At 40.8% G+C, this 10897-nt stretch overlaps 1 protein-coding gene across 1 annotated transcript in view; it reads left to right on the top strand.

The window, feature by feature from the left end:
- LOC147008580 (uncharacterized) overlaps positions 1–10897 on the top strand; it is a 63846-nt gene that overhangs the window by 13037 nt on the left and 39912 nt on the right. Inside the window, exon 2 of the mRNA XM_085864236.1 lies at positions 4672–4740. Within this exon, the coding sequence (XP_085720362.1) occupies positions 4672–4740 (69 nt within the window). The remainder of the gene's footprint in view (positions 1–4671; positions 4741–10897) is intronic.

The following is a 10897-nucleotide window of genomic DNA, read 5'->3' as shown; positions in this document are numbered from 1 at the left end:
GTGCTGTTCCACGTGAAGTGTTCTGGGAACTCGTGGTATGGAACAGAACGGGCTTCGGGGTAGTCGCGGTTACAGATAAACCATGCGGTGAGGGTTGTTTCTTTAGCATGGTCTAAAGTTTCTACAGCCTGTCCAGGAACATAGACGATTCTATTTTGGTTCAGAAGATGGATATCCAAACGTTGAATGGACGGTGATCGTTCATGAAGATCATAGTGGAACAAACGCCAGCAGCCTTCGCATGCGGAAACGTACCTCACGTCCACAAACCGGTTGATCTCGTTCACGTCGTTGTCAGTTTGTTGTTGATCATCCTCACGTACAGTGGCCATAACACGATCTGGTCCTTTATAGACATATTTGGAGAGATACTTGACTGCCATGACCGTCGAGCAGACTTCAACATTGATGTGGGAGTTATACTTGAAGGACAGGTACGGGTTATAAGGAACAACCCAGCGGTTATCAACGTTCACTCCGTATTTTTGCACCTGAGGTCTGGAATCCCTTCTTCTGTATAGCGGGTAGCCATCGTGCGTGCTTCGCGTCATTTCGCAGAATTGCTTAGGGAATTGTTTAGTGCATTTGCCTTGTTCCATGCAAGGCGATCGTGGATTAGCCATGCCGCATGGTCCGTGTATCATGTTCTGTACGATCACGTTATGCAATGGAGTCTGCGATGGGTCGGGAATTTCTGCCGTGACAAATTTGTCATAATGGTCCTGTGATTGAGGCTCACTTTCTTGGTGGAGAATCACCAACGTGTAAAGGTGAGGCAGCCCTCGTTTCTGAAATTCCACTATGCAGACTATGCGAGAATCTTTCCGAATATTTGACCAACCACAATATCATGTCGGAAAGCCTTAAGTTTTTCTTTTTTGAAAGATTGAAAACTCTGGCTACGATGTCTGGTCGATCAGCGGCAACCTGATTTGGGAATAATGCATTCTGGATTTGTTTTCATTTGGGGTTGCACGTAAATGTTAAGAAGAGGTCAGGTTTGGAGTATCGCCGAACGATAGCCATCGAATCCTGATACAGTTGATGCATATTTCGTGGGCTTCCGGTAAATGACGACGGAAGGACAACTCTGCTACCGATTGAGGCACCGTCAGTATCCCCAGCAGCGACTGCATCAGATAGTCCTTGATACAGCTCCGCCCGCAATTGCCGTTGATTGTGGGAGACGTAGTTCAGGCGTCCTTGTTCAACCTTTGTGTATTGATCGACAATATATTGTTGTAGTAATCTACCACTACGTAGTATTACATTAAAGTTACTTCTGACCATCAAGTGGTAAGCGTAAAACTCCATAGTACTGACACATTTGCCATCTCATTTATCTACCACTATGTAGTATTGCATTAAAGTTACTTCTGACCATCAAGTGGTAAGCGTAAAATTCCATAGTACTGACACATTTGCCATCTCATTTCTTGATGGTAAATGTCCAGCCCAGATCTCCATGCGGTGGTAGCAACACGTAATGAAGAGGGTCATAATCGGGGTGGGTCTCATTGATGTGGATAATGTCACGATTTTCCAGATCCAGGCTTGACCGCTTGTACAAAACGATGTTGTGGTGCGATGGAACATCAGCACTTCCCGGTAAGGTAACCGCTACTTCTGCGAAGAATCATTTTCTTCTCGTTCCAGTAATTCAGCGGATTGCTTATAAGCACTTACGAACGGATTACAGTCATGCAGTACTGCCTGTAGCTTTTGAAGAAATCACGGTGCAGGTCGCTGTTCCATGCTGTTCGATGAGTGGATTTCGTTGGCAGTCATAGATATAGATTTGCGAAAACTTCAGCGTTTTACTGTTCTTGGGGAAAAAAAAGTCCGATTCCATGATAAACACTGCCATGGATTCTGAACGTATCTGGGCCCCTTGAAGGTAACACATCTTCCTGTACACCCAATGACGTGAACGCTAAACTCGAGTTGTATGCCTGAATGTTGCATCGAAAATCCCTTGTTTGAGGTGTGCAGTCAGTGAAAAGGTGTTGCAAGAGGGGAGGTGGTTCACTGATGTTGGGAAGAACAATTTTTCCTTACATACAGCAAGTGGAAAATTTTGCGTTCACCCCGAGGCAACCGGAATGCAGTTCAGCTTTCCACATGCACGCGCCACAGGAAGAGCAAATAGTGTCCATCTTGCCAATGCTGTGTATGGGGTAAATGGTCTCTCATTGTAGTCTCGCAATTCACCGAGAGCGTGTGGTGAGTTATTCTTTTGATAGCTGCACTTCCTGTTTCTTACTGCTGTTGCACGCGTGTCTGCATTTTTACATTTCGGCATCTTGTGGCTTCCAGAATGCTCACTGCAGTCTGGAAGGACTGGAAGGAAATAAACAGGGCCTCGCTTTATGAACGCGGTTGGAAATGTTGGCACACTTTTGGCTGAGCAGTTGCACGCAATCCATCTCGCCACGCTATTAGCTGAGGGGTTGCACGCAATCCATCTCGCCACGCTATTGGCTGAGCGGTTGCACACAATCCATCTCACTACGCTATTGGCTGAGCAGTTGCACGCAATCTATCTCGCCACGCTATTGGCTGAGCAGTTGCATGCACTCCATCTCGCCACTCTATTCGTCCGGTGTTCGTATGGTGGGAGGTTATAGGCTGTTTCAAGTTGGGGACCCATCACAGCAATTTTGGACCCTTTTGTCACGGAACTCCGATAATCGATTCGTTCCAAAAGGGGACATTTGGAATCCGAAGCAATACTGGACATGTGTGCCAAAGCTCAGACTCATCCCTCCACTACGTGTCATGGAAACCATGGCAGTTTGTTCATTTAATAAAATAAAAATAAATATATGTGTGTGTGTGTGAGTGTGTGTTTATGTCAAATAATTCCTATTTATTTCAACCTAAAATCCATGGACAATTGATTTTTTTTTCCTTTTTAAGGTTTATTTTATGAAAGACAACACAGCTGAGCTAACTATGGTATCGCTTCAGGTAGTTTGCAGATGAGGGTAAGTATGTGATTGTAATTGTACTCTTACGTTTCATATATCATACAAAGAAAACGAATTTGTATTTTAAAATGATGTACAAAACTTTCATGACAAGGTCACCTAAAATAAGCGAAATAACTTGCATTGCTGAAAAAGAGACGAAGTAGAAAAAGTGGCGAGCTTGTAATGCAGCACGTGTGGGATATTTGGATGGATATAGTGAGATGTGCAGCCTGACGTGGGTGTGGTGCAGAGCACACACAGCTGTAAGCTCGTGACCGTTCAGTGAAACTCTATACAAAGAAAATCTGCTCTTGTGACTTCATATTAAACTCTTTAAACGGATGAATGATTGCTTGAAAAGTTTTCGACCACTTTTGACAAATATGCGAGAAACAAGTATGGAAAACTCACAAGCATAACAAGTGCAATGTTTTGTCAAAAACAACAAAGGCTCAGAAACATCATTCCATGCAAAAATCGGCCTTCATCGGGGACACGGTGTGTGCTTAAAATGGTATATACTCTCCTGGAGGGGTGCAGCGACACAAGACTGTCCAGACCATGAGACCCACGCAATCATTTTCCACAGACCACTTTCCTGAAACAGCCAAACATTGGAATTTATGAGCCTTTCTCATTTTTCATAAAACCTTGGGTTTCTTGTGTCTGAGTTCTCCGCAATGTTGTTTTTTTTTGTCGTTGCGTATTTTGAGAGTGCATTCTTCCAGCTGCGAACTATTTTTCAACCCTTCTATCTGCATTGTCATTAATTTTTTGAGGATAGACACAGAGTAATAAAAAATAATGAGGATGAGTCTTGGGGTATGCTACTTACTCACATGAAGTAGGTTGCTGGCTTTGCTGTTTTATTTATTTATTAAAAACCAGCTCTATTCTGGGCTTTGTAATCCTCCAACACAATATAACAACAAAATATTATATGGTATATCGTGTGTCCGCTCTGCTCTTTTTATACACAAAACATATGTTCATGGAAGAGTGGTGGCAGACGGTAGAATGGAACACACTGACGGTGGGCGTAGTGGGACATCATGTGGACATGATAAGCAAAGGGATGAGCGAATAGGAAGAGCAGAGAGGCTCACTGCTCACACATGAAGAGTGTCCACCAGAACACATGAAGAGTGTCCTTTTATTGGAAACTTGTAATGTTTGAAACGTTGCAGTGAACTCTTAATAATGCAAAAATCTGAAAATTGTTTCATTGTCGGTGATTAATTTAGCCACGTCAAAAGTGGTCCTTCTATTATTTTGTATAACATTTGGTTAAAAGTAATGTGTTTTGCTTCATCGGTATATCTGATTGTTGACCTGGTGTGATAAATACGTCACAGTTACCACCTTGTATTTTCAACACTTTTCATCCTTTTCAACTCGGTTAGCAGAAAGCGCACACCCTCATCAATCATCAATCAAAGAATCCCGATCCCAGTCTGTTCCCCTCTCCCAGCTCGATTTTTAACATTCCTTGATGCCCCAGCACTAATGGCTCTTGCTGGATTATTTTTGCATAGTCGTGTTGGGTTTCAGCACTTGATGTGGGATTGAGGAAATGCCGGTGCTGGCAGGGAGTTTTGCTGTTTTGGGTAAAGGCTTACTTTGGACTGTCATGGAAAGGTTGGCTTTTACTTCATGAAAAACGTGTTCACGCTTTGTTTTCCTTTGCTTGTTTCCATAGGCTCGGTGGAGAGTGCGCCTACGACCACCAATTCGACGGACAACTCCACAGAAGCCTTTTCAACAGCTTGTGGGTTTTGCTGCACAGTAATGCACGTACACATTCACAAAAAAAAAAGTGTTAAAACCTGCCTTGCAAGCTCTCCCCTTTGAATAAAGGTGAACTTGCCAGTAGGCTACTTTAGTGTAGCATGTATTTGGTTGGAGGATAGCCTAAAGATCTGCATACTCTCCTTTTAGCTGTCTATCTTGGGTTAAAATCTCAGCCCAGATTTTAACGGTTTTACTGGTGTTTTGCAGGCAGGGGAATGAATCGATGGGTGTGCCATCGATTACATGGGGGTTTAAGTGGGTGCCAGCTCTGCTAGCATTTAGTTTGTGGATGTTGATGATCCCACGGTGTCCTTAATGAATGGTAGGTGTTATTGGTCCGCACCCTGGAACAAATCCCAAATTCCTGCCACCGTCAGTTTAACATCAAGTCTGGCCAGCCGGTTCGTGAAAGACTTGGGCCAAAAATGTTCCCACCCCACAAAAGGTGGGAATAATTGGGGCCATGAAAGAAGTGGTAGTAGTAGTAGTAGTACTAGTAGTAACTTGGTGCATACTGTGCTGTAGCTAAATTTGTTTATTGTAACACAGCAGGTTAACTATGTTATAACTCTCAAAATTGTCGAATGACATGCATTCCATACCATAACTGCTTGGTCAAGGTTTATATTTTTCTCATGCTCATTTACTTTTTGCTGGACATGTGACATTGTGAGTCATTGTTTTGGAGCTTCGGGTAGATAAATAACATATCAGGATAGGATAATATACGAGAGAGTCCTGTAACATAAGTTTGAGAACTTTCTCGACTACAACTGCTTTAATGTATTATCTAATGTTAAGATTTAATGTATGGTATGTTGAATGCACTAGTATGGCAACCAAGTGTTATTTACCTCTGCCACCAAAAATGAAGGAGGTTATGTTTTCACCCCTGTCTGTCGATTTGTCTGTTTGTTACTTGCAAAATGGAAGATTTTTCAAGTATATTGGTCAGTCGATTTTGTTATTCTGTCTGTCGTTTTTTGGCGCATATTGAGCGTGCATCAAAAACCGTTCAACAGGGGAAATTAAAACTTACCACTTGTTACATGACCATTTGATATAGCTCCAGGTCACAATTCTGTTTATCACCTACAGGTCACAATTTTAAACCAATCTTCACGAAACTTCACCACATGGTAGAGTTTGTTTATAAGCAAGAAGCATATCGTTTTTGAGGTCAAAAGGTCAACATAGGCCAAAGGTCAACAAATATTTCGAATTTCTAAAATCCTCAATTTTCATTCGATTGACGAGAAATTTGAAGAGGATTTATATTTCAGGTCACCAAATTCAACTAGCCAATTATTTTTGAGGTCAACATAGACCAAAAGGTCAACAAAGGCCAAAGGTCAACAACTTAGGTGAGATTTCTAAAATCCTCAATTTTCATCTAATTGACTTGAAATTTGAAGAGGATTTATATTTCGGATCACTGGCTTCAACCACCAATTATTTTGTAGGTCCGCATTAGCCAAAAGGTTAACATAGGCTGAATTTCTAAAATTGTCAATTTTCATCCGATTGACTTGGAATTTGAAGAGGAGTTGCGTATTTGGTTATTTAATTCAACCACTAATTATTTTTGAGATCAAAATTTGTTTTATAGATTTTGCAAGTACCATGCTCTGCATGACGTCGTCTTGTTTGTTTGTCTGTTTGTTTGTCTCTTCGTGTGCAGGATATCTCAAAAAGTTGTGGACGAATCCGGATGAAATTTGGTGGACAGGTTGGGTGTGTGACAAGGAAGAATTGATTCAATTTTGGAGTGGTGAAGATCCAAATCCGGATCCGATAATTTTTAAGTGATTCTTCACCATTGAGAGACAGGGCTAAACTGATATATATATATATATATATATATATATATATATATATATATATATATATATATATATATATATATATATATATATATATATATATATATATATATCACGATATCTCAAAAAGTTGCTGATGGATTTGGATGAATCTTGGTGGACATGTTGAGTGTATGACAAGTACAAATTGATTCGATTTTGGTGAAGATCCGAATCTGGATCCGACTACCAGACCAAAAACGATATATAGCATATTTCAAAAAATGTATTGGGTTCGATATGTTCTCGTGGATAAGGCATTATGTGGTGAGGTATACGCTCTACTGAGCACCCTTCTCGTTTATATTTGGATTCGCCACACCAAGCCCTAATCTTTCCTGCAGCTTTTCCAAAGAAGTTTATAAATAAGCAAATTATATCAAGATTGAATAAGAAAGTTGTCGATATTGCTTTTTTTTTAAAAACAGAAATCTCGACAAATGGAGAAGTGAATTCAATCGGCAACAAAACAACAATTATTATTATCACAACCAAATTATCATATTTTGGAAACATACAGTGTAATGTAACAGAACGAGTCTTTAGGAAAAGACAAATAAATGTTTAATTTGCCAAATGCATGGAGATAGCTTCATGGTGGACGGCAGGTTCCTGAATTCAGGTAACAACTGCTATGGCATTTCGTCAGAGTTCAGCCAATTAGTTCAAACCCAGAGAGGACAAATAAATCAGCAAGCCTCAATATTTGCTGTCTCCCAGATGTATGTGAGGGCATGCCCTAGCCTCGTCACATATGACGCCATGATGAGACATTTCTCAGAATGATTATTACACTTTAGCAGTTTGGCAGTCTGCACACTCTCCTCTGAGCTGTCTATGTTGGATTTGAATGTGTTTAAGTGGCAGGAAGTTTTGATATGACACTGGCCAATGATGTTGTACCTGCTCGAAAAGCACAAATGAGATATAAATTATCTGTGAATAATCTCAGGGGCTTAAAGGACCTCGAAATGGCTGCATACTCTGTGACTTAAAAAGTACCAAAGCAACAGTTCAAAATGGTGCGTCAGTGGGGAATCCAGAAATTTGCGGAGAGGGGTAAGGGTGGAAAGGGTTGGGGGGTAGGGGGGGAGGTTAAGTCAGCACCTTTTAGAGGTGAAAAGAGACAACTCTACTTACGGCTGGGGTCAGCATAGAAGCAATATTATTGTGTCTGCATGGGAGAGGAGAGTGGGTGGTATGTCGTACATTGGAGGTGGAAGGGGGAATTGGGAAGACTGCATGGAGGTATGGATTGGGAAGACTGCATGTTGGTATGGATTGGGAAGACTGTATGTTGGTATGGATTGGGAAGACCGCAATGTAGGTATGGATTGGGAAGACTGCATGTTGGTATGGATTGGGAAGACTGTATGTTGGTATGGATTGGGAAGACCGCATGTAGGTATGGATTGGGATGACTATATGTCGGTATGGATTGGGAAGACTGTATGTAGGTATGGATTGGGAAGACTGTATGTCGGTATGGATTGGGAAGACTGCATGTAGGTATGGATCGGGAAGACTATATGTAGGTATGGATTGGGAAGACTGCATGTAGGTATGGATTGGGAAGACTGCATGTAGGTATGGATTGGGAAGACTGCATGTCAGTATGGATTGGGAAGACTGCATGTAGGTATGGATTGGGAAGACTGCATGTCGGTATGGATTGGGAAGACTGCATGTCGGTATGGATTGGGAAGACTGCATGTCGGTATGGATTGGGAAGACTGCATGTCGGTATGGATTGGGAAGACTGCATGTAGGTATGGATTGGGAAGACTGCATGTTGGTATGGATTGGGAATACTGCATGTAGGTATGGATTGAGAAGACTATATGTAGGTATGGATTGGGAAGACTGCATGTTGGTATGGATTGAGAAGACTGCATGTAGGTATGGATTGGGAAGACTGCATGTCGGTATGGATTGGGAAGACTGCATGTAGGTATGGATTGGGAAGACTGCATGTCGGTATGGATTGGGAAGACTGCATGTAGGTATGGATTGGGAAGACTGCATGTCGGTATGGATTGGGAAGACTTCATGTAGGTATGGATTGGGAAGACTGCATGTCGGTATGGATTGGGAAGACTGCATGTCGGTATGGATTGGGAAGACTGCATGTTGGTATGGATTGGGAATACTGCATGTAGGTATGGATTGAGAAGACTATATGTAGGTATGGATTGGGAAGACTGCATGTAGGTATGGATTGAGAAGACTATATGTAGGTATGGATTGCGAAGACTGCATGTTGGTATGGATTAAGATCATCGACATATTGTCATCATTTCATTTGTCATAGTTTCCAAAAATTTGTTTCAGAATTTTAAAGTATTTATTTCTTCATTTCAATGAAATGTTTATTTTGGTTAAAAACATGCCATCACGTTTCATTTAAGCTCCGCCCCATTAATTTAATGTATTACCAATTCATTCACCTATATGACCAATTTACTCACCGAAGCAATTTACTGACCCCACTCATGCAATAAACTTCGTTCAACTTAACATCTGCATCACTTTAGAAATAATATTCACATTTCACGCATTAGTAATGGTGACGCAGCTTTCATGGATCTCCCTTACTTCATTCCCATCCCAACTACGCATTTCCACCATAGATTAGGCATTTATGTGGGAATTACCAATAGAGCTCTCTCATACTCATCCCATACTCTCATACTCTCATCCCATACTCCCATACTTGTACTCTCATCTCATACCCCACGCGCACGAAGTGAAAAGTGGGGTTAAACAATCGGTCGCGTACAGTATGTACGTATCTGTATTTTGTTAAGAGCCTCTATCGAAAACCGTTCAACGGAGGAAATTGAAACTTACCATATGTCACATGACTATTGATACAGTAGATATTGAGCATACGTCGGAAACCATTCAACAGAGACAATTGAAACTTTACCACATGTTACATGACCACTTGATATTGCGCATATTGAGCGTACATCGAGAACCGTTCAATGGAGGAAATTGAAACTTACTACATGTTACATGACCACTTGATATTGTGCATACTGAGCGCACATTGAAAACCGTTCAATGGAGGAAATTGAAACTTACTACATGTTACATGACCACTTGATATTGCGCATACTGAGCGTACATCGAAAACCGTTCAACAGTGGAAATTGAAACTTACTACATGTTACATGACCACTTGATATTGCGCATACTGAGCGTACATCGAAAACCGTTCAACAGAGAAAATTGAAAATTACTACATGTTACATGACCACTTGATGTTGCGCATATTGAGCGTACATCGAAAACCGTTCAACAGAGGAAATTGAAACTTACTACATGTTACATGACCACTTGATATTGCGCATATTGAGTGTACATCGAAAACCATTCAACGGAGGAAATAGAAACTTACTACATGTTACATGACCACTTGATATTGCGCATATTTAGTGTACATCAAAAACCATTCAATGGAGGAAATAGAAACTTACTTCATGTTACACGACCACTTGATATTGCGCATATTTAGTGTACATTGAAAACCGTTCAATGGAGGAAATTGAAACTTACTACATGTTACATGACCACTTGATATTGCGCATACTGAGCGTACATCGAAAACCGTTCAACAGTGGAAATTGAAAATTACTACATGTTACATGACCACTTGATATTGTGCATACTGAGCGTACATCGAAAACCGTTCAACAGTGGAAATTGAAACTTACTACATGTTACATGACCACTTGATATTGCGCATACTGAGCGTACATCGAAAACCGTTCAACAGAGGAAATTGAAACTTACTACATGTTACATGACCACTTGATATTGCGCATATTGAGGGTACATCGAAAACTGTTCAACGGAGGAAATTGAAACTTACTACATGTTACATGACCACTTGATATAGCACATATTATTTGGATGATACACACCCCTCAGAAGTTACATGGTGAATTAAACAAAGCCTAATGGCCAGAGATAATGTTACTGCCTCGCGTTAAAAATTAGTCATTGTAATCGCTTCAGCCTTTATTGTGCTTGGCTGGTGAAAAAAGCGAAGAAGAAGAAATACAAATTGGCATTTTCACGATCTCCCGATTTATACTTTATCGATCTATTCTGGTGTCTTTAATCAGCCTTGGTGGTTATGAAAACACTCGAGAATGAGAATAAATGCTGCTTTGTAAAGGCTTATGAATGTACTCAAAGTATAATTTGAATTTCAAAGTATAATTTGTACACATTTATCTCAGAATTGTAGATATATGCAATTAC

Source organism: Eptatretus burgeri, chromosome 18 (assembly GCF_056783735.1).
Source record: "Eptatretus burgeri isolate ZD-2024b chromosome 18, Ebu_testis_v1, whole genome shotgun sequence".
Taxonomy (NCBI): Eukaryota; Metazoa; Chordata; class Myxini; order Myxiniformes; family Myxinidae; genus Eptatretus; species Eptatretus burgeri.
Note: the sequence above shows the minus strand (reverse complement) of the source record. Positions and strands in the feature narration are given on the sequence as shown.